The 20,969-nt window shown below is 41.0% G+C and overlaps 1 protein-coding gene across 1 annotated transcript in view; it reads left to right on the top strand.

Moving 5' to 3' along the window:
* The window catches only part of LOC137902119 (ERC protein 2-like), a 96,810-nt gene that overhangs the window by 22,574 nt on the left and 53,267 nt on the right, over positions 1-20,969 (top strand). The window contains 2 exon segments of the mRNA XM_068746181.1: positions 2,205-2,372; positions 18,486-18,623. Coding sequence (XP_068602282.1) covers positions 2,205-2,372; positions 18,486-18,623 — 306 coding nt within the window.

Below are 20,969 nucleotides of genomic sequence, written 5' to 3'. Positions count from 1 at the left end.
AGGGATGAAGTGTTGAAAGAGGTAGTATAGTGGCAGGGTTCGAGAGTTGGAGGTGTTGCTGGAAGTTGAAAGTGAGAGGAATGGGACTACGGGGAGAAATATTGAAGAGGAAATTGAAGGAGAAGCAGGAGGTTAATCACCTTGACTTGTTAGCTGTCTGTCATCTCAGCATGTGTCCCAGCTGATAAAGCCATACAGTGATGCCTGCAAGCAGACTTGCTGATGGAGCAGTATTTTGAGCCTGTGAGGAAGCAGCATGTCTGTGGTGTTTATATGCTCCAATCCAATTATATGTTAAGAGTTCCCATCATCTCTCTCCACCCTCTTTCACTCTTTCATTTATTTATCAGTTGCTTTCTCCCCTTACTCTCCATCATTTCATCCTTCTCTCCTCATATACCCCTCTCCCTGTCCTTTGTTTTAACTGTAGCGACCCTGGCAGAGGTTTGCACTTTAAGAGCTTCTCAACAGAGTCACTGTCACAGTTTGGTTGGCAAATGCAGGTGAGATAACAGGGAATTCCTGCCGCTCTCTGTCTGCTAACGTTTCTCTAAATTACTCTTTGCCAGGTGGGTTTGGAAAGGAGGGAGGGGGAGGGGGGGGAGGGGGGGGGTCAACCTTATTATGTCTCATATACAATAGCAAACACACATGCACACACATTTAGGCTACCAGCAACTGGGAATCAGTGTCTGATATGCATACACTAATGTAAAAAGGATTAGTAGTGTCACCAGCGCGTGTGTGTGTGTGTGTGTGTGCAGCCAGGAGGACAGAGCAGGGCTCAGTATTAGACTCTGGTTATTTGCCAGAAGAGCAATATGAGATAAATATTTCACCATCTTACACCTGGGGGTCCTGGCCCGCTTCTAATGCTGCTGCTCGAGAGGAGCTCTGTGTGACTTCAGCTCATCTTACACATGCACGTACACACAAATACACGTAGGGGAGAAACTAGCCATTGTCATGAATCTGAGTTCTTCTGTCTGTGCGTCTGTTCCAAGTTAAATTCATTTTTAGTACATTTCACATTCTTCCTCCAAATTGAGGCAGTCTTTAATTCAAACAAAATAAGTTAACATGTAAAAGAAAATGCTGAAAAACTGTATCTCAAAATGTGTAAGAAGAGACTGGAATTCATTACTTTATCTGATCAGATTTCTTTCCTGGCATATACTGCACACTGTGCCCAGTTTCGTGGTAATCTGTCTGATACGTCATGTGTAATTGGAATAAAAAATACACAATGCTTGAATTTACAATGTCGAAAAGATAGATACAAATTCCCAATCCATGCCTTTGAGTAGTTTTTTGTGTTTTCTTGATAACAGACAATGAGGACATGTGAGTGTGTTAGGGTGTTAGAGTTTGTGTGTGAAACATGAATTAATACAAAACAGACATGCACAGTGTGTAAATAGGTTCCAACAGGTTCACTCGGTCTGTTACTCCCTTAGAGTTCAATCAAGGATCAACTTCGTTCTTTGATTTTTAACAGCCATTTATTCGGACAACAGGTCTTGAGCTTGTCCCAAGAATAGTGTGATACCTTGGATGGCAGCTACACGGTCAGTGGAAAAGGGTTGTCCATGATGGCCAGCTGAGAGTGTGCGAGTTTGTGCATTTCAATATAGGTGGTGCAGAGGATCAATTACACGTGTCCATAAAGATATTCTGGAGTGAACTCAGATATCACTCATCTCGTTCCATGCAGCCAGATACACAGGATTTTAATGTGTCCGTGTGAATGTGTCAGTGTCTGATGCATGGTCATGTTGGACCAATCTACAGACTCTCAATATCAAATGATTGGACAAGCTCCATCTCATTCACACAGACTTGAGGCTTCAGTCCACAGTGGCTCGTTTTATGGACTTCTACCGCTTCCAAATGTCAACAAGTAAATGTGTTGAAACATGTCAGTTCAACTGCTAAATAATAACATATGGGCCACCTGACTGAGGACTGGGAAACCAATCCTGGTGAAAGCTTTCATGATCTTTTTACTGTTTCTTTGTCATTTTTACAAGTCTTTCTGTTGTTTCTATCTGCTTGTCCATCATCTTGCCTGTCGTGTTAAAGTTTTTTTGAATAGTGATTTATTGAGCATTCTCTGTTTGACCGTATGTCGCGCTTCCTATTAGTGTCTGCTGCCTCTTTCTGACCTCTTATCTCCTTAACTTCTTAATTGTGGTCTTTTCCAGGTGGATGCTCTGCGGGTGCGATTGGAGGAGAAAGAGCAGTTCCTGACCAAGAAGACCAAGCAGCTTCAAGATCTAACGGAGGAAAAGAGCACACTAGCAGGAGAGATCAGAGACATGAAGGACATGCTGGATGTCAAGGAGCGAAAGGTTAATATTCTGCAGAAGAAGGTAAGTGTGCCCAGCAGTTTATTGCATCATACAAGTGTTGCGTGCAGTTGTAGTCCGCTCTGAAGTACAACAAATTTTTGCTGGTTTGCAAAATGTACAGTATTTTATTAAAGTTGCACTCATGAATTAGTCAAAATCTGTGCTTCTAAAAGAAGACACTTGACATAACAAAACCTCTAAACCAGATATCCTCAGCTGCAGCTGGTAGCAAAGAGGAATTGCGCAAAATGGGAGTGATAATTGGATGTCGGGTAGACACACGTGGCTCCAATGAATGACAATACTCATTTCAGCAACGACAAGCTGCCAAAGAATCATCTGATATCACTGAAAGAAACGTAACAATTTCTGATTAGATGTGGGATTGGTGTTATACACAAAGAAAAAATCTTTACGTATAACACTTTGTCTTTCTCATCCTTTATTTTCCAGGAAAAACTGACTATTAAATCACTTTAATAGGGAAATAAAAGGACAACTTTATTGACTGTCACCACATCAAGTTACATTCCATGGATAGTCAGCCCTATTGAAAATTGTGCCGTTTCTGCCAACGTAATCATATTGCTGCCGTTGCTAATGTGAGAAGAAAAAAGCGAGATTATATGATTATATATTGATATGTGAATCGCTGAATGCAGCCTTGCGAGATCTGGAATCCACAGTTGATCACTGTTTCACGTATTGAACAGAGACTCACTCAGACGTAAACACAGACAAAGATGGATAAGTGACAAAGAAGTCTTATTTCTTGTCCCGCAGCAGCGCACACACACATCCTCCTGAATGCACACCTGCTTACACGCACACACATACTTGCACGGCACATGCAAGAGGCCTTAATGACTTTTATAAGGTTAGCTATTAAGGCCACCTGCGGTGTGCATGTTGGCAATTCCCACATAGACTAATTACACCTACATAAGGCACCCTTGGCTCCTCTCATGTCCTCACATTAGAGCTCTCTCTTTCCACCCTCCTTTTGCTCTAAAGGTCACAGGCAGTGCTTCAATCTGTGTGTGTGTGTGCATATATGAGGGCATTAATTTGTTCAATATGCATTATTATGTTTGTGTGACCCCTCCCCCATGTGTGTCTGTGAGAAACGAATAAAATGACCTTTAAGTGTACACTGGACTGTAGTCCTCTGGGTCCCACCAATTACCAATAGCATGCACTTTATTAGCTAGTTTGTCCAGCCACCAGTCCACACTATTTTTACACCTGGGACTTGAGCCAGTGACCCTCTGGAGTCCCAACTCAAGTCCAACCCACTGAGCCACTGCTGCCCCATTGCAAGGCATCATAAAATTGCACTCTATTGACCAACATATACGTGAGTTACAGTAAATGCAAAATTGAAGTTTCTGATTTAATGACATGATTACAAACGACCTTGCAGTAATTTCCAAGACAGAGCATCATCTGTAATTATCATGTTCTGCATCGCTAACCCTAAGACTATACGCTTGCTGCCCATTGACAACGACGTGATAACTATTTTCCTACATAATAATTTCTGTCACACTAACATCTGTATGAACTATTGGGCACTGTTTTTGAACTTTACTGAAGTGTAAATCTATACTATATCACATATAGTATATACATGCATATATATATGTGTATTTACGAATTTATTTATTTGCCTTTCTTCAATTCATTAACCATATATCTACGTGAACTGATCAGCTCCTATAGTCCATGGTGGCTTCTCCTCACTCAGTGCAGTTTGCTCAAAAATGTCATTACATCGATAAATGGAAACATTGATTTCTTTCCATGGAGATGATATGAGAACTACTTTGGTAATAATAAATGTCTGCCGTCAGTTAGTTTTGTGAGAAGCTTTGGCTGACTGCTGTCCTCTCAGTTCGGCAGTTCCCTCGAAGCTGCTGCTGACAGACTGTTGCTTCTGCAGAGAGGCACATGACACTTTTCTGTGGAAAACATGTCACTTCTGTTGAAGCATGAGAGAAGATGAATGCTGTCTTTCGAAAACGACGTGCAATAGAGCTTTTGGTCAGTCCACTTTTTCTGCAAAGGGCTCAAAACTTTGGAGCTCTCTACCCACCAATTTAAACTGGAGACCAATAATAATGCTTTTAACAGAGGATTCAAAGTATGGCTACAATCAAAGCTACAGGCTTATATGAATAACTTACCTCTAGTTTATTGTTTGACCATGTTTACCTTGTAGCTCATGACTGTATTTAATTACCTCCGTCGAGGCGGGGGCTATGTGATCGCAGGCGTTTGTCTCTCGGTCGGTCTTTTAGCAATATAACAAAAACAATTCTGGATGGATCTTGATGAAATTGTCAGGAAATGATAGGAATGTTACCAGGAACAAACGATTTGGTGATGATCCAGAAAATGGATCAGTTTGAAATTTCCGGTAGCATTGCAGTCAATGGAGCTTCATAATTTGTTCTTCAATATCTCAGTTGATTATTGACCAATGTTTATGAATTTCCCCACCACTTTTATTTTTATTCATGTGATCTCAAAGCAGATTAAGGAAAAATGTTTGGAAAAAAAACACTGCAAATTCCTCACAGAATTGCCCCAAGCACTCAGTTGGGGGGCAAACAATGAAATACTAAAAAAAAAAAAAAAGTTTTGTATTATTAAAGAACCTACAACTTTATTTCTGATAAATAAAATTGAATATCACATTTATAAAAAGAGTCACTTTTCTGATAAATGGTTAATCTGTTCATCAGTAATAATCTTTCTCTCACACACACACGAGCGCACACACCCACTCCTTCAAATTGTGCTCCTTCACTATAAATAAAAACGAATAGCCTTCATTTTTTATCGTCCTTAATCTTAGTCTTTCCAGATCTGCGTCCAGACCATAGTCAGGAAGTGGTTGTTTTGATCCGAAGCTGAACTGCTGTAAACTTGGGGATGAACCCGTTCACTTTGTAAACGGTGGAAGAAAAAGATAGATGGTTTTCTTGCTCTGTAGAAGCTGCAGCATTTGGTAACAGACTCAGTGTATCCTGGACTGTCCATTTACTGCCCAATTGACACCTTTTCATCAGCTCCACACACATTCACTGTTGCCTTCTTTGTTGCTCCATCTCTCACTCACTCAACCCCGCACTCCGCACTGCTGTGCTAGGAGCAACCAGTGTGCTGCTCTGAACAGTGTGCCGTCCCTACTGCTGCACCAGTAGCTCAGTCCGTATGGACTCGACTTGGGAACCAGAGTGTGAGATGGTTCAAGACCAGCATGGACCAAGAGTGAGTGTGGACTGGTGGCTGGAGAGGTGCTGGTTTGCCTTGTGGGTGCTGCTCCATGTGACCTTTAGCAAGGCAGCACCCAGGGAGCAACATTAATTTCTATGTGTAAAATAAAGAATTGAGTGGGAAAATAATTTCCAAATGCAGGATTAATGAAGGAAACTTTCTAAAACTTCCTTTCTTTTTGCATATTTAAAAACAGATAGGATGTGGTCTGTCTGTTTATAAGTGGATGTTAAAGTACTCTCTTCCTAGTCATATGGAAAAGATATTTGGGGAACTAAGAACATGGACAGTCTGCAGGACTGTCCACCTCTCCAAGAGAATGTATTAAATTGGAAGAGAAGATGAGAATGCTGAGTAATATGTTGGGGAGAATTCATGCGTTTGTTTAAAATTTAAAGTTTACAACAACAAAATAGTGTAAATGATGGTCCACATAATAAATATATTGACTTAGAATCACTTAAGATGATTTTGTCATGGTGGGTATTCACTTTGCAAATTCTGAAATAAAAGAGGCACATCGTTTTGTGTGTATCGCAAACGATATACATAAAATAGACACTACAAAAAACAAAATTAAAGATTGAGGCTCAAAAGATGTGCAGGATGACAGCTGCCTTAGCTGCACTATTCTCATTCTTCCTGGAGAACAATTACCTAATCTATTAGGCAATTGAAAAAAAAATCTTAGTTGAATGTGTTAGAGATATTTGAGTCATGCATGCAAGGAGAAACCTAACAAATGAATATGGTTGCAATGATTACCAGGAGAGTGTGGAATTGATCATGCATGATCTTAGACATGAAAGTATACTGGTCCGTATTAACAGAGCTTTACTTGGGGCAGATGGAGGGGATAGAAAAAGGACATCTTCCAAGCATACTGATAGAGAAGAGGCAGATTCCACCAAGGGTAGAGTTAGTGGACAGTCTTTGGGGGTGAGGTTCTGGGGTGACTGTGCGATAGATAAACGGACGGCCACATGGATAGCACTGCACTCCATGCTGTAAATTGCTGCTCTGGGAATGGATCCCATCTCCCTTGGAAATTCAGAAGAGGCATTTTGTGAGTCTTGCAAGTGGACTTAAGCAAAGTGTGTAAGAAGTCTGCTAAAACCACCAGCACCACATTCAATAGTGGTAATGGGGTCTGAAACAAAAATGACCTTTCCACAGTTTCTTTTAGCTTGATGAAAAGCAAATGTTTCTGGTTTTAGGGTGCCCAATAGAACAAAAGGAAGATAAGTGGGCTCCTAGCATCCAATCCCAGCAGCCCAGTGGTCAGCAGCAAGTCCCCAAAGCACCTATACACTTCGGCAATGCTTTCCTTTCTCCTCCGGATTGTTCTATCTGCCAATGGTGTAGCGACGACTTTGTATTTCTAGAGTTCTCGTCAGCCCGGACTCCCAGATTATCTTCCAGCAACGATTGCTCCTCTGGCCAGTCAAGTCAGCTCCTCTGCTGCTCTGCCGTGCTCTGGATGACTTTTCTCCATCACCACACTCAATTACTTATCACAGCCAGTTTCTTTACAAACTGTTGCTTCCATTGTTGGAGTTCTGTTTCAGTTAGTTCAGTAAGATGATTTATCCTAAAGACCTCTCAATTTATAGTCAGCAAAGCATGGAACCATGATGTAATTGGAACGAGGTTGAATTTAACAAAATATAATATAAAACTCATTCCAGGATTGTATGAGCATTTTGTTTTTAACATATGACAACACTGAACAGGGCTACCTCTGTCTGAGCCCTTGGTGTGCAAAACCATGACCAATGCATAATGATGCATTTATTTATTTATTCTTTTTTTAATTTTTTTTCTTTCGCTTGGGGGGGCAGGGGTGCAGTAGGTACACATTCAGAGCTGGTTGTAGTGTGGTTTTGGCATACATGTGTTATTCATATTCAAACATTGTGGTCATCTTAATCCATATTCATGTTTTTAAAAAGGCTTGCTTGTGTTCATGGAAGCATATAGTGTCCCCTATCATGTTTCCTCCCTATAGCAACCACAGACAGGGAGACTAAATTACATCTGCCTGGGCTTCATCAGACGCACGCGTGTGTGTGTGTGTGTGTGGAAGGATGCCCTTTACATAATGGTCTCTGTTAGCTATGATGGTGTCTTGCAGGTCTCCCTGAGACATTCTCAGAGGAACCCAGCTCAGGTTCCATGCACCCTCTTCCAGGCTCTTTCAGCACTTGCTGCAGCCTGGTGTCATCACTGCTCTGGTCTGGTGTCATCAGCACGGCGTGGCCTTTGATTGCAAAGAAAAGCAGAGAGAGAGACAGAGCTAGAGAGAGAGATGAATAAAGAGATAAATACAGATGCTCCTCAGCCTTCTACTTTGCCTCTGTTTCATCTCTGCCACTTTGATCTCTCTCTTGAGAGGAATTGCTTCTCTGTCAGTCAATTGTTTTCTAATTTCATGATCCTTATTTTTTGTTCAATGTGTTGTTGAATTAAACATACATACCCTCGAAGGAAAGTCTTCTACCAACACTGTGTTGTAAGTGTTATAAGCAATTATTTTACCCATATAGGGGTCCACAATTCATGTTTTCACCAAATAGAAATGCTCCTGTCTTTGAAACTCTGGTGAATCATATTTCAAAATGTATTGGAAAAGATAACAGCCCTTACTAAACTACTTGTACTGGTAATTTTACTCCAAAGTAATATGTAAATTGTTTTTTGGGTACCCGTCACCCGTTACTGAAGTAATCTTGGAAGTGACTCGGTCCCAGACAAGCGGTGGGAGATGGATGGATATATCATCAGAATGTTTTTAGACACGAAAGTCAATAAATAGAAGCGCTTTGGGGTTATCTGTCCCAGGTGAGTAACTGTGTCTCTGAAACAGCTGTGTATCTTGTGTACTGTGTGTGGCGCATATTTGAGACCACCAATCCCTTTTATCCTAATGCATATGTGTCAAACTCAAGGCCCGGGGGCCAATGTGGCCCGCCGCTTCATTTTTTGTGGCCCACAAGAGCTTTGTGCAGACATTTGTTTTTGTAAAATGCTGAAAAGTAAAAGTGAATCAGAGTTGTTGGGTATTTCTAACTGATTTTTAATCTGTAAATGGGGTTTTAATGTTAAAATGAAATATTTGTTGCTGACTCCATTCTGGATCTGACCCAGATGATATTCAGTGGTGAGATAGAGGCCCCCACCTACATGACTGTGTTAAATTCCCTAAATATTGGTCATTAATCAATGGAGATATTGAAGAACAAATTACAGACGCCGGCGATTACAAAACCTCGGCGGATATTTTTTACAGCAGTAAGGTATCGATATATTTTTAGAACTATGCAATTGCATATGTAATATTTATAATTTAATTAAGTATGTAGTAGTAAATACAGTTATTTAGCAGCATGTTAAGGAGTAGTTACATTTTATTTACATTACATTACATTTAGATACATTTACACGATGTTACATTTACAACTGGCCCTTTGAGGGCAACCATAATGCTGATGTGGCCCTCAGAGAAGATGAGTTTGACACCCCTGTCCTAATGGATTCCATCTGACCAATCACAGTACAGAGAAATGGCTGCAGATATGTTTGTTGGAGCTGGGGTGGTTCCCCCCCACCCACCAACACCACCGTCTCACACACACACACATACACACACATATACTGCCCCCCCTGCATATCAGCAATCAGGTGGGGTTAATGGTGAGAGTCAGAGGCTGGCTGATTAGATCCAGGCTATCGACCGGTAAAGACAAACCGGTGTTGGGCACTAGGACAGGAGCCCGGAGCCATGGCCCAGCAGTGAATACACTTCACTGTCATAAACCTGAAGCTTTTGATGGGTCTCTTGATATAAAACTTAAACTTGACATTATCCAGAAGATGACGTAAAGCCATATCTCATGCTGACCTGTTTTGACGTAACCTTTTGGCAGTCATAAGTTAGTATTTCATAATTTTAGATCTAAGGCAGGCTCTTTGGTTTCTCTTAAACTTCGTCAGATAGAAGTGGGTCACAGTGTGATCCAATGGCTCTCATTTGACTAATGTATTTGACCTGCCTGACTAGACCACTGTGAAGTGCCTGGGTCAGAAACTACAAACTGACTTGCTCTTTCTTTCTTTCTTTCTTTCTTTCTTTCTTTCTTATCGACAGTCTTCCATTCTCTCCCTCCTAAAGGGAAAAAAGGAAGAGAATTAATACTAATGGTGCTGGGAGCAGAGGAATAAGCTTCAGGGTAATTATCTAGCAATCACTGCATCATTCTGCAGCTGGGGGGGTAGAAATAGGGTCTTACTTAAAGAGCATGGATGTGGAAACTTGGCTGGCACACTAACACAGGCACACTTGCATACAGCCTAGATCCCACAAATTCAATCTGACTTCATTGACCAACTTTGAGTCGGCAGAAGTCTCTTCCTGGTCATTACATCCACCAATGAGAATTGGATGAGGTTGCGTGCTTACACAAGCAGGTTAGAGAGGTTAGATTGTGTGGTTTATCCTGAAGATGTTTTGAGACAAATCCTACTATGGTTATGCCATGCACTGTCCTCCTCTGGCTCTGATTGTCTTGGTATGCTGAAGCCATTTCTCATGTTAATACAGTTCATTCAATGCGGGGTTATGTGAGCAATACAGTTGTCATTCCACTGTAAACCGATCAGAGGCAGCATAGAGCCGCTCATGGCATTGACGTAGTGGGTATGAACTTTCTGAATGCCCTCTAGTTTTGCATTGTTATAGAAATCACCATGAAAATAATCTTTAGCCCCATTTCTCTGCATCTGTGTTACGTGTCTGAGTGTTTGAGCAGGGTGTGTATAAAACTCCGCAACCAGAAAAAACATGTTGCCTATGTATTGTACATGCTTATGTGTGTGGAATTATGTTAATGTTTGGTGTTTATTTGATGTATGAAGGCAATGGAGGGTCTCTATATGAAGGACATGTGGAGGAATATGTGTGAGAGAGGGGGAGGATGTCTGCCTGTCACATGTATACGTCTTATATGCAGGACTCATTGCCTGAACTTGGACCAACAGCCATGATACCAATCGCAGTCTGATTGTGTGTGTCAGTGCAGTATTTTAAGAATACGGTAGTTGTGGTTTCCGTTGTGTATTGGACCCATATGCAAATTCATTTATGCACATAAGAAATGCATTTTTCAAACTTATGTTTTGTTTTGGTAATGTTTATGTTATTGGTAATTTTCCCGTTATTTATAATTTCTTAAAAGCCGTCTTTTTGAACTCATCTTATTTTTAATAGGGTACTTTTTTTAGTATTCATTGACTTCAGTCAGTACTTTTATTTATGTTATTTTAAAAGCAAACAAATGGTTAAAGTGAGCAGTGTTTTTGATGGCGGCTGTACTTGAGTACTTGAGTCCTCGCTGCCTGGCTAACGATGGTAAATGCACCCAAGAGATCTTATCTGCCGTTTCTTGCCCTGTCCTCGAGTTTGGGGCTGCATATTGCATGACGTTCATGAGGTTTTAGTAAGGGTAGTAGTTATTAATTTTTTCCTGAAGATTTTTTCAAGAATGGCAACCTCACATATCTAAACAAATCCAGAGAAAATAAAAAATAGACGAGAAATCTTAAATTGTGCTCATTGTGTATATTTATTACATGTTCTTCTCTGCATTCATAAAGTGTATTTATCCCTGCTTTTGTGTATGTTTATGTGCCGGAGTGCCAGTATTTGAATTTGTGTGTGTGTTTTTGTGGACACAGACAATGCTTTTATTTTTAAACAGGCACTCTAACTTCGGAACAAAGTGAATGTTTCGCCAATGGAGAGGAAGCTTCCCTGAAAGTCACAAAACTCAATTGTAATCGTAGTGAAACCCATTGAACGCATCTCTTTTTAATTTGCTCGAGTAGCATTTATTCTAAAAAACTTTTCTTTTTTTCTTTTAATTTTGGCTGTAGGATAGAAAGTATCTTCCTGTTTGGCAAACTGCAGCTGAGCCTTGTCTCTGTATGTTCCGTTTTGATCCAGAGACAAAAAAAACAAAACAAAAAAGGATTTGTGACTTGCTTCAATTTCCTTTGAGGAGGTCAAATGATGCAAAACTGTTTCCTGAGAGAAGTAAGGATCTGTCTCTGTAAAAGAGATTCAGTCTCATGGGACTTCCTGCATGGTTAAACAAAGGTTAAATAATAAAACCGTTAATAAGTACATCCAAGAATGATCTGAGAATTATCTTACCTTCTCCTCCTCGCTCTCTCAAGCATCGCTTTTCTTATGAAGTCATTGCGCATGAGGCATTGAGGCTGATACCAGAGGAATAATGACATTGGTGAGGTCATTTGAGGTAATTGGTTAGAAGTCCTTTTCTGCAGTTAGGATCACTAACTAACTACGTTACCCATTTTTGGTCTCTGCCTGTCGGGTGGTCTACAGAAATTAGATTTTGACTTCAAAGCTGTGACTATGTGGTTGATATTTCAGTACATTTGTGCAGTGAATTAGTTCCTGCTAATTTTCAGCTGCCATTCAAATAACTTCTAATGCGTTAGTATGTATGAGGTGAGAGCCTCATGCAATTGTGCAATCTGTTCCAGGACCAGAGAGGATGTTACCTATCTCATAACTCTAGTCCGCATACAGTGAAGACGTGAAAGAGAATCCATTGCGTCCCTTTTTAGATTAATTTTGGAGGCCATGAATAGATTATTGCACCAGTTGAAGATAATTGCCACATGGGGGCGCCGGCGTACACAGTATTAGTGCTTCGGCATCCGTCTTTGCATGTGTTGCTCAGATTCAGAAGGGTGGTGGGACGGGGTTAAATGAAGTACAGCCACAGTTTCCCTACCCTGAAAAGGTCAGCGTGTCTCTGACCCTCATGACCACCCTGCGTTTCTGCTTGAAGAGATTCATCTACCTGACGAGGATCATGAGGTAGTCATTTCTTAAGCAGGGAACGATGGCATGAGAAGGGGACCCTGTGCATGTGTGCATTATTTACTACAGACTAAAACACACACATGCAAACAAATCCACACAAAATACAATTCTAAGTTTGATGTACCGTATGCATATTTGCTTATATTACTGTTAAGTTGCTGTGGAAGACTAAGTAGCTTCATGATTTTTCCAATATGTCATCCTGTTTCTGTGGCCTACATTTCTTGGGAAGTACACTGCATTGCTACACATTGTACAGTATGTGCAAGTACATATATGCACATCTCTGTCCACACCGCAAACTTCAGCTTTTACAACTGTCCCTCTCATATTTTCAGAGGTGTTGACAAGCTTAGATAAATGAGTTGCCTTTCGGTTTGGGTGACTAATTACTGTTTCATATTTTTATTGGTCCAAAAGAGTTTAAAAAATACAAATGATTTTATTTTTATGTTGGTCACGCTTTATTCATGGCCTCCTTTGTGTTCTGCGGAAATGATTCCCCTTGAGACCACAGACTTCTAGTTCTTAGTTTGAATGAAGGACAGACGGGTCGACCAAGTTTGTGGTTCTAGTCCAGAACAAACTTATTTTAGATCATGATTTTTGGTGCCAGAGAAACAGGGCCTGATACTGTTTCAATTACATCTTTCCCATTACATTAAACGCAGCTTGTCCTGATTATGGTGATAATCTAGACTGTACACAGTGCAACACCAAGTCTCCCTAAGGTCCGCTAAAAGGCGGATCACAATTGTTTTATTTTCAAACGTTACCCTTTTAACTCTAGTTCAGTGCATTCTGTTGGATTTTAGACTGATCCTCACCTAAAATATTAGTCTCATTTGAGGAGTATGTCTTCTATCACAGCATATCACAGTCCAGCATTGACCCAAGTAATAAACGGAAAATATTTTTCTTATGCCAAATTAGGGAAAATGTTGAAAAATTGGAAAAACCGGTCGACATCTTTTCAGAATGTTTACAATATTTCTGTATCTCACCTCTGTTTGGATCTGCACCAAACTTTGATCAGTTCTTTCTTGACTAACGTTACACCCCTTAGCAAAGTTTTGTCAAAATCCCTTTGTAATTTTTTGCGAAATCCTGCTAAAAGTCAAACATACATGGGTCAAAACCCGTTCTTCTCTGAAGTATTGAATGGATTAATTACATTTTGTTTCACTGGCTATCACAGCTCATTCTCGTTTCTATACCATCTTAATATTGTAAAACACTGGACACCGTGTTTGGGGAAGGTTGCCTAATTGGTTTCTCTAGTTTTATATACATTATATGGAACATTTTTGGTTCAGGGGCAGCACAGTGGTGCAGTGATAGCGCTGTTGCCTCACAGCAAGAATATCTCAGGTTCAAATCCGACTTGCGGCCTTCCTCTGAGGAGTTTGGAGGTTCTCCCCGTATCAGGTTCTCCGGACATGCAAATTAGGTGGATTGGTTACACTAAATTGTCCATGAGTGTGTGAATAATTGTCTGTCTTAGTCTGTCTGTGGCTCTGCAATGAACTGGTGGCCTGTCCAGAGTGTGCCCCGCCTCTTGCCTGTAGATTGCTGATAGGCTGCAGCACCCCAGTAAAGGACAAAGTGGTTAAGAAGATGGATGAATGCATTTTTGGTTCAGGTCAGTTATTGTAAAATTATTAATCAACTGAGAAAATGACTGAGATAACCTCTAATTCTCAAGGGCAAATTTCAAAATTGCAGTACTTTGCTAGAGAGCTTTATTCTGAAGCTACAACAGTGCAAAATCAAGGTCAGTAATAGGTAAGTGTGCAGCAGCACCCCCTCTTTGAGAAAAGTCTGGCCCAGTCCTATCGGCTTGTTGATAAAGCTATCAAAGTCAAAACAGTATGGCTTAACAGTGTGTGTGTGTGTGTGTGGGGGAGGCCTGGGACAGACGTCATGGTTTCAAGAGCATATACACTCACTGAGACAGTCCACACCACACCACAGCGCCTGGCCCATAGTATCACGGTAGCTGCCTTCCGTAGGTGGTCTCCTTCAGTGTGTGTGGTTGGACAGTGGGATGACATATGCACTGTGGTTTAATGATAAAATCCTGCGTGTGTGTGTTTGTTGTGTGCGAGAGATGCGGTAGTATAGTCTGGAGTAGCCTCATACACTGAGAGATAAAATGACTGCTGTTCTCATGTTGATAAATCTAGCTACTGGAAAGGAGCCCCCCCCCAGAAAAGCATGAGGCTGCCCTGCCCCTCGCCTGTGAAGGCATTTGTCTTTATGTTTTGACTTTGAGGATTCCAACGGAATTCCTTGTCCTCTTTCCCATATCCTTGACTTGAACGGCTCGCTCTCATCTGCCGATACAATGTCAGATTTGCATCAAAGGTTTTTCTGCACAATTTCAAGGGCGGCCCAACGACGTGGCTAAATATTTCAGCAAGTGCGACAGGGCCAAAACAAATGTCAACTTGCTGAAGAACGTAATCATTTCTCTGATACCAGAGGCGACATGCTCAATTCCATCTGAAACAGGGCTATGTGGTGCCGCCGGGACAGCTTGGGCGAGCATGAGTGTCAGTCTGGGTGGGTTTTTTATTTTTAGCGAGTACAAGGTATGTCAAAGCGACTCGGCCGCTTCACCGTGAGGTAAGAACCAGCCATTTGGCTTGTTTGTGCTGCCTCATATATTTAATGTGTTTTGAGATAAGGATATTCTATCCTTTGTCTCGTGGAAGGGAGGCTGCAGGGACAGGGTGTTCACCAGGGTTTCATTATCTGGGAATCATGATGGTTAAAATGTGTCTGGCTTTGACAATAAACTGCCTCTTCAGCCCAAACACTGGGAATTAGAGCGACATGACCGAATAAATGGAAATCCTTGTCTCCCTCTGTCCTTTTCGCTCTCATAGCTCCCACCCTTAAATCCCATCTGATCATGACTTTTTAAATGAATCTAGTAATGGGACGCGTTCCCATCATTCCCTGAAGGGTTTAACGTCTCTATCGCTTCTGGAATGACCTACCAGTGCCTTTAGCTTTTTTGTGTAATGACTGTCGTTAACCTATCAAGATCTTCTGAAGTACCCCCCCCCCCACCCCACAATCTACCACTACCAGTTTTCCTCCACTACCAAACCCAAGATGGCTGCTTTACATCATTGCTCTTGCCCTCCAGGGTGCAGAGAACACCAAAGTCGACGATCTAATTGGATTCATTTGTAAAATAGCTGTGGAGATTTGGATATTATCTATTTATGTACCCATGACTGGAATGCAACATGTTCTCCCGACTGGACATTTCTTACCCGTCACCATTTCAGTTAATAAGTGCTCTTTTTACAGCCTGAAGTGCTTTTCTTGTTTTTATTGGATTCTCATGCTCATTAAATAATAAATTCTTTTCAGTGAATGTACCTTTCTTTTATTCAACGCAAGCCCAGATCTGAGAAAGGACCAAATGTGGTATTAATTCTTCACAGTAGTGAGTGAAATAGTGCTTTGTCCATCTGTTGTAAAATAAATAAATAAATAAAATAAAGAACTGAAGACAACTGGGTTATACACAGGAAAATAGATACTTTATGCCAACATATCTCAACAAATCTCTGGGGCCCATTACCATTTCAAATGAACTGCCTTTTCAAGATGACATTAATTCTAAATTTAAAGGAATGCAGAGTGAGCTTATCGAAATTACAAACCACAAAGCCGGTCCCTGTGTCTTGTCACCAGATGTGCTGTCCCTTGCTGACTAATTTGTAGACATCGGACGTTTCATTAAATTACGCTGTGACATAATGCATCTGCTAGTGTTTTGCTTGGTACCGCCCAGAGTGTTTTTTATTTGTTCCTGCACATGTGGGGGTTTTCTTTGCGTGTGTGTGTTTGTGTTCTATTTTGTGGACGTTCAACAGATAAAGCCCGGCTATTTGACACCATCGACCCTTCCATCCTTATTGCCAGCGTCAGCCGACAGGAAATGTTTTGTTTCCGGTTGGTGAGTTTACCTTTGAACTGCTCAGGCTAATCATGAAATAGGACAATCTTGGGACCTGTTCCTGCTGTACATGTTATCTTTCGGATAGATAATCTGCCATCAAAAGATCACCTTCCTGTGGATGAAGCCCGATTGGCATTTAAAACCTTCTGACGTCAGCGCATTACTTTACACAGCTGCCTATATGACACAAAAAGCTGGACGTACCAGATTTTCTTACAATTTAGCTGATTAAGACCAATGTCCTCATCACTGGCCCTGAACATGTCTCCTAACAAACACAGCCAATCTTTGGAACAAAAATCTGCTTCTAATGAAAATCTGCCTTGAAAATCTGGGTGTAATCCTGAGCCTGGAGACACATTTTAGGACATTCTCCACTGTCCGATCATTTCTATCTTTTAGTAACACATAAAATGTGGAGCACATTCATATTTATCAGACTTAACAGCTGGACAAAGACATTCTCACTCTATACCAATCCGCCTTCACTGCATCAGCTTCCTTCTTTAGAATCAGCCTTAAAGTGCATTTAATCACATACAAAGCTCTGGCTAATCTGGTGTCTGGATAAATAATTGAGCTCCTTAAACCATATTATCCCATCAGACTGCCCCGGTCAACCAGTCTGGGTCTTCTAAATCTTCCAAAGTGAATGTGAAATGCAAAAGGAAACCAAGTCTTTGTAGTTCTGTCTCCTTCGCTGTGGAGCATCCTTCCGATAAGTGTCGCACCAGCTGAGTCTGCTACTGCTTTTCAATTTTAATATTTCATTTTACGGGAAGGCTTTCCCCAATAGTTGCAAACTGTCTTAGGCAACTGACTCATAGTTCTCATTGTGTTTTTCTTAAGTATAGTAATACCTCGACATATGAGTATAACTCGTTCCTGGACTGAGCTCGTAGCTCAAATCAAGTGGTAAATCAATTTTTCCCATATAAAATTACAGAAAAGAATTTGATACGTTCCAGCCTGTTCTTTGAGTGTTCTAAAAACACTCAAATCCACACTAATAACAATGGAAAACGCTTTCAATTGCTATATAGACACACACAATGATATAATAAATGATATGCAGTATTACTGTGATATAAAATGTGGTTTTATTTTGAGTTTTACCTTTGAGATATACGATTGCGGCTAACAGCAACGTGCAGTGTGCTGGAGAAGGGAGGGGGGTGGGGTGTTGTACCGTACGTAGACACTTTATACTGTAATTGTACTTTACACGTACACTTACATAAACTTAGACATAATAGTTTGTGTTCTTGATAGCCTCCTTCTGTTTGAGGATTGTACATATCGTCGATGTACTCCGCTGGCGTGCCAAATCACTTACACGGACACCACGGTCACGTTGATCGATAATCTCGTCTCCATCGTCATCAGGCGTCTTTTCTTCTCACTAACATCCTTATCGCTTGCTCTCTTTGGACCCATCACTTATCAGGAATTACTCACAGATACAGCCAAAAACAATTAACTAATGGAAATGCAACACGGGAGACGAGTATGGAAGGTGGGGGATACCTGAACTGAACCAGCGAACCGTGCTCGAAGCGCTCGGCCATTTAGCGGCAGCATCTGGAAGTTTCTCAAAGTAAAATATTTCTCGCAGGTCTGCTCGTGTCTCGTTTGTGAAAGCACTCGTATGTTGAGGTATTACTGTATGTACTGTATGTGTCTTTGTATTTTACCAGTGAATTGATATTTATTCATCTATATTTTGTTTATTTATTTTATTTCTATATGCATGGCTGTTAGCAGATGTACATGTTAGGGTTATTATTTACCTCTTAAACTCTTGACTACTGTTGCTTATATTTCTGAATGTCCTGACCTTGGAAGGCACCTTGGCCTTGGATTAATTATATTGAAATAAGAAGAATGATTAATAATAATATATCATTTTCTTAACCTCTGCTGTACTCTTGCTCTGCCTCTGTCTTCTTCTCTCCAGATTGAGAACCTCTTGGAGCAGTTAAAGGATAAGGACAAACAGCTGGCTGGGTTAAGGGAAAGAGTCCAGGGCCTTCAAACTGATTCCAGCAATACAGACACAGCCCTGGCCACGCTGGAAGAAGCCCTATCAGAAAAGGTACAGAATGGAGAGAGAGCGCTGAAGGGAGGCCTTGTTTAAAAGGCTCATGGCAACTCGAGGTGCATAGGCAGATAGATGTTTCTCTGTGGCTAGATGGCGGGTGTGAGGAATTAGGCACACCCATAATGAAGAGAATAAACCAGCTCATCAGGTGTGGACAATAAAAGCTCACAAAATGAAACCATTAGACCACGGATTTGTTCTGGAAACTTTCTGCATATTGAAGCATGCTGGTTTTTCGGGAAACTGGTGCTCAAACATGCTGCTCAATTAAGTTGCTTTGCTATGACTCAGTGCAATCATTTAATGACACAGCCTTCTAATTTATTGAGCTGGGGCCACACCAGATGAGGTCCTCAGTAAGGGAGACGGGAAGACAACTGGAGAAGGGAGGTCTAAGTTGAACATAGACAGAAGATTAGTTCCTGTCTGAAACAGCACTGAGCATTGCGAGGGAATGATATATAGAAGAAAGGGAGGATAGATGTTTTGAAAAGGGGGGTGAAGGGATGGAAAAGTGGAATTGTAGAAGAGGTACAGCACTGATGGAAGAGGTGGCCTCTGAATTGAGCGAGGGAAAGGTCAAGGAATGCAAGGGTGGAGGCACAGTCCAAAAAAAAAAAAAGTTACTTTTGCAAGAAATGTGACAGAAGCAGAGAAAGCACAGAACTGGCAAGAGAAACACAGGATCAGATAGGGATGAAAAGTCAGCAACCAAAAACACAGGCTCACGCATTTGGAAGAAAACAAATGACATCCATGACCATGATTAGACATGACGAGAGAGGTAGTACACACTCGATGTCTAATGCCCAGGTCTATGTAAAATATTACGCTTGTAGCGAACGACCTACCTTGTCAATTGACTCTAAAGCCAGGAAATTCATCTTCATCTTCATCTTCAATCTTTAACAATTACAAAAGGGTTGAACAGCCTCCAGAAACACAGAAACAAAACTGCCGCTTGAGGTTGGTGGACGTGTGTCATAAACATTCAGTTTGTTGTTTTCTGGCTACAGCGGAGACCAGCTGGTCTTCATGAAGCCTCACCTCAACACTTGTGAGCTAGCATGCCACCACTAACAGGAAAAGATGAATGGTCTCAATGGCCACCGCGGTGCTTTGTTTTGAGTGAAATGCATTTCATCACAGAGATTATAATTCCCTCATTGAAACCATATTGATTTTGCCACATATAGATATGTTGTGTTTGCTCTACCTGGAATTTACTAGCTTGATTTCAGAGTTTCAGGATGTTGCAATAAGGTGTTACTTGAAGCAACAGTTGTTGTATGTCGTACAATATTAGTGAGGCCCAATCCCAGTTCTTCTTTTTGACCTCACCCACACTTTGTGGCCATCGCCTTTTGATTTGTCCCTCCAAATGGAGTCATGTTGTGTTTATGATAGTTATCGCAGACAATCATATGCTGGTAAACAAATACAACAGTCAGGTCACCCCCCCCCCCCCCCCACCCCGACCCACATAGTTGTTTGGCAGCATAAATCTTTTCTGCTGGAAATCGGATAAGCTGCTGGTTTGCTCCCTTGAATACATGAAAGTATTACAGTACTGCCCAAGTATGTTGCTCCACCATCATCAACTCGCAACAAATATGACCATATTTACTGGACAGAAGAAAATAATTGGTCAAAATAATTTGAATCGCATGCAAAAATATGTTTTCTGCCCAAAACTATATGAGATTAGTATGCGACCCAATTACTTATTAATTTCATCTACAGTCATTAGATGTTCCTAGGTTTCAAAAATATATATTTTGTGAATATTATTTCCAAATATACATTTATGTAGTTCTTTTAACAAAACGCCTTAATTTATGCTGCCACTGTGTGCAATGCAATGTTAGGATGTTTCTTCTTCCTCTATGATGGATCTGCATCTGAAAACATTTCCTTTGGCGGGTCATCTGAAGGGTTAGACGATAATGTTAACATAATTAGAATATTATTTTTTTTTCCACCTCTGACTAAGGCAGACGTAATCATGCGTAGGCTAAGCTATGGATCCAGGTTTTTTGTCAGACACTGGCTGCTGCTTTTGAGTTTCCAGAGTTCCCGGTTTGGACATACAGTATGTGGATGTCCAGCTGTACTACCGGTACTTGTTTCCCAGTGGCTGCCACGTTTTTATTGGTTTCAATGTTCGCATGAGCTTTGTGAGTATGTGTATGCCATTAAATTTGTTGTTTTACAGGCTATTTCTGTTTGTAACTTTAGACTGTGTTACTTGTGGCGTGACCTGCCAAGTGCATACTTGTGTGTGTTCAGAACCGAAGGAACAAGGTCAATATGGAAGAAGAAAAAAGAGCAGTTCATCTA

Source organism: Brachionichthys hirsutus, chromosome 2 (assembly GCF_040956055.1).
Source record: "Brachionichthys hirsutus isolate HB-005 chromosome 2, CSIRO-AGI_Bhir_v1, whole genome shotgun sequence".
Taxonomy (NCBI): Eukaryota; Metazoa; Chordata; class Actinopteri; order Lophiiformes; family Brachionichthyidae; genus Brachionichthys; species Brachionichthys hirsutus.
Note: the sequence above shows the minus strand (reverse complement) of the source record. Positions and strands in the feature narration are given on the sequence as shown.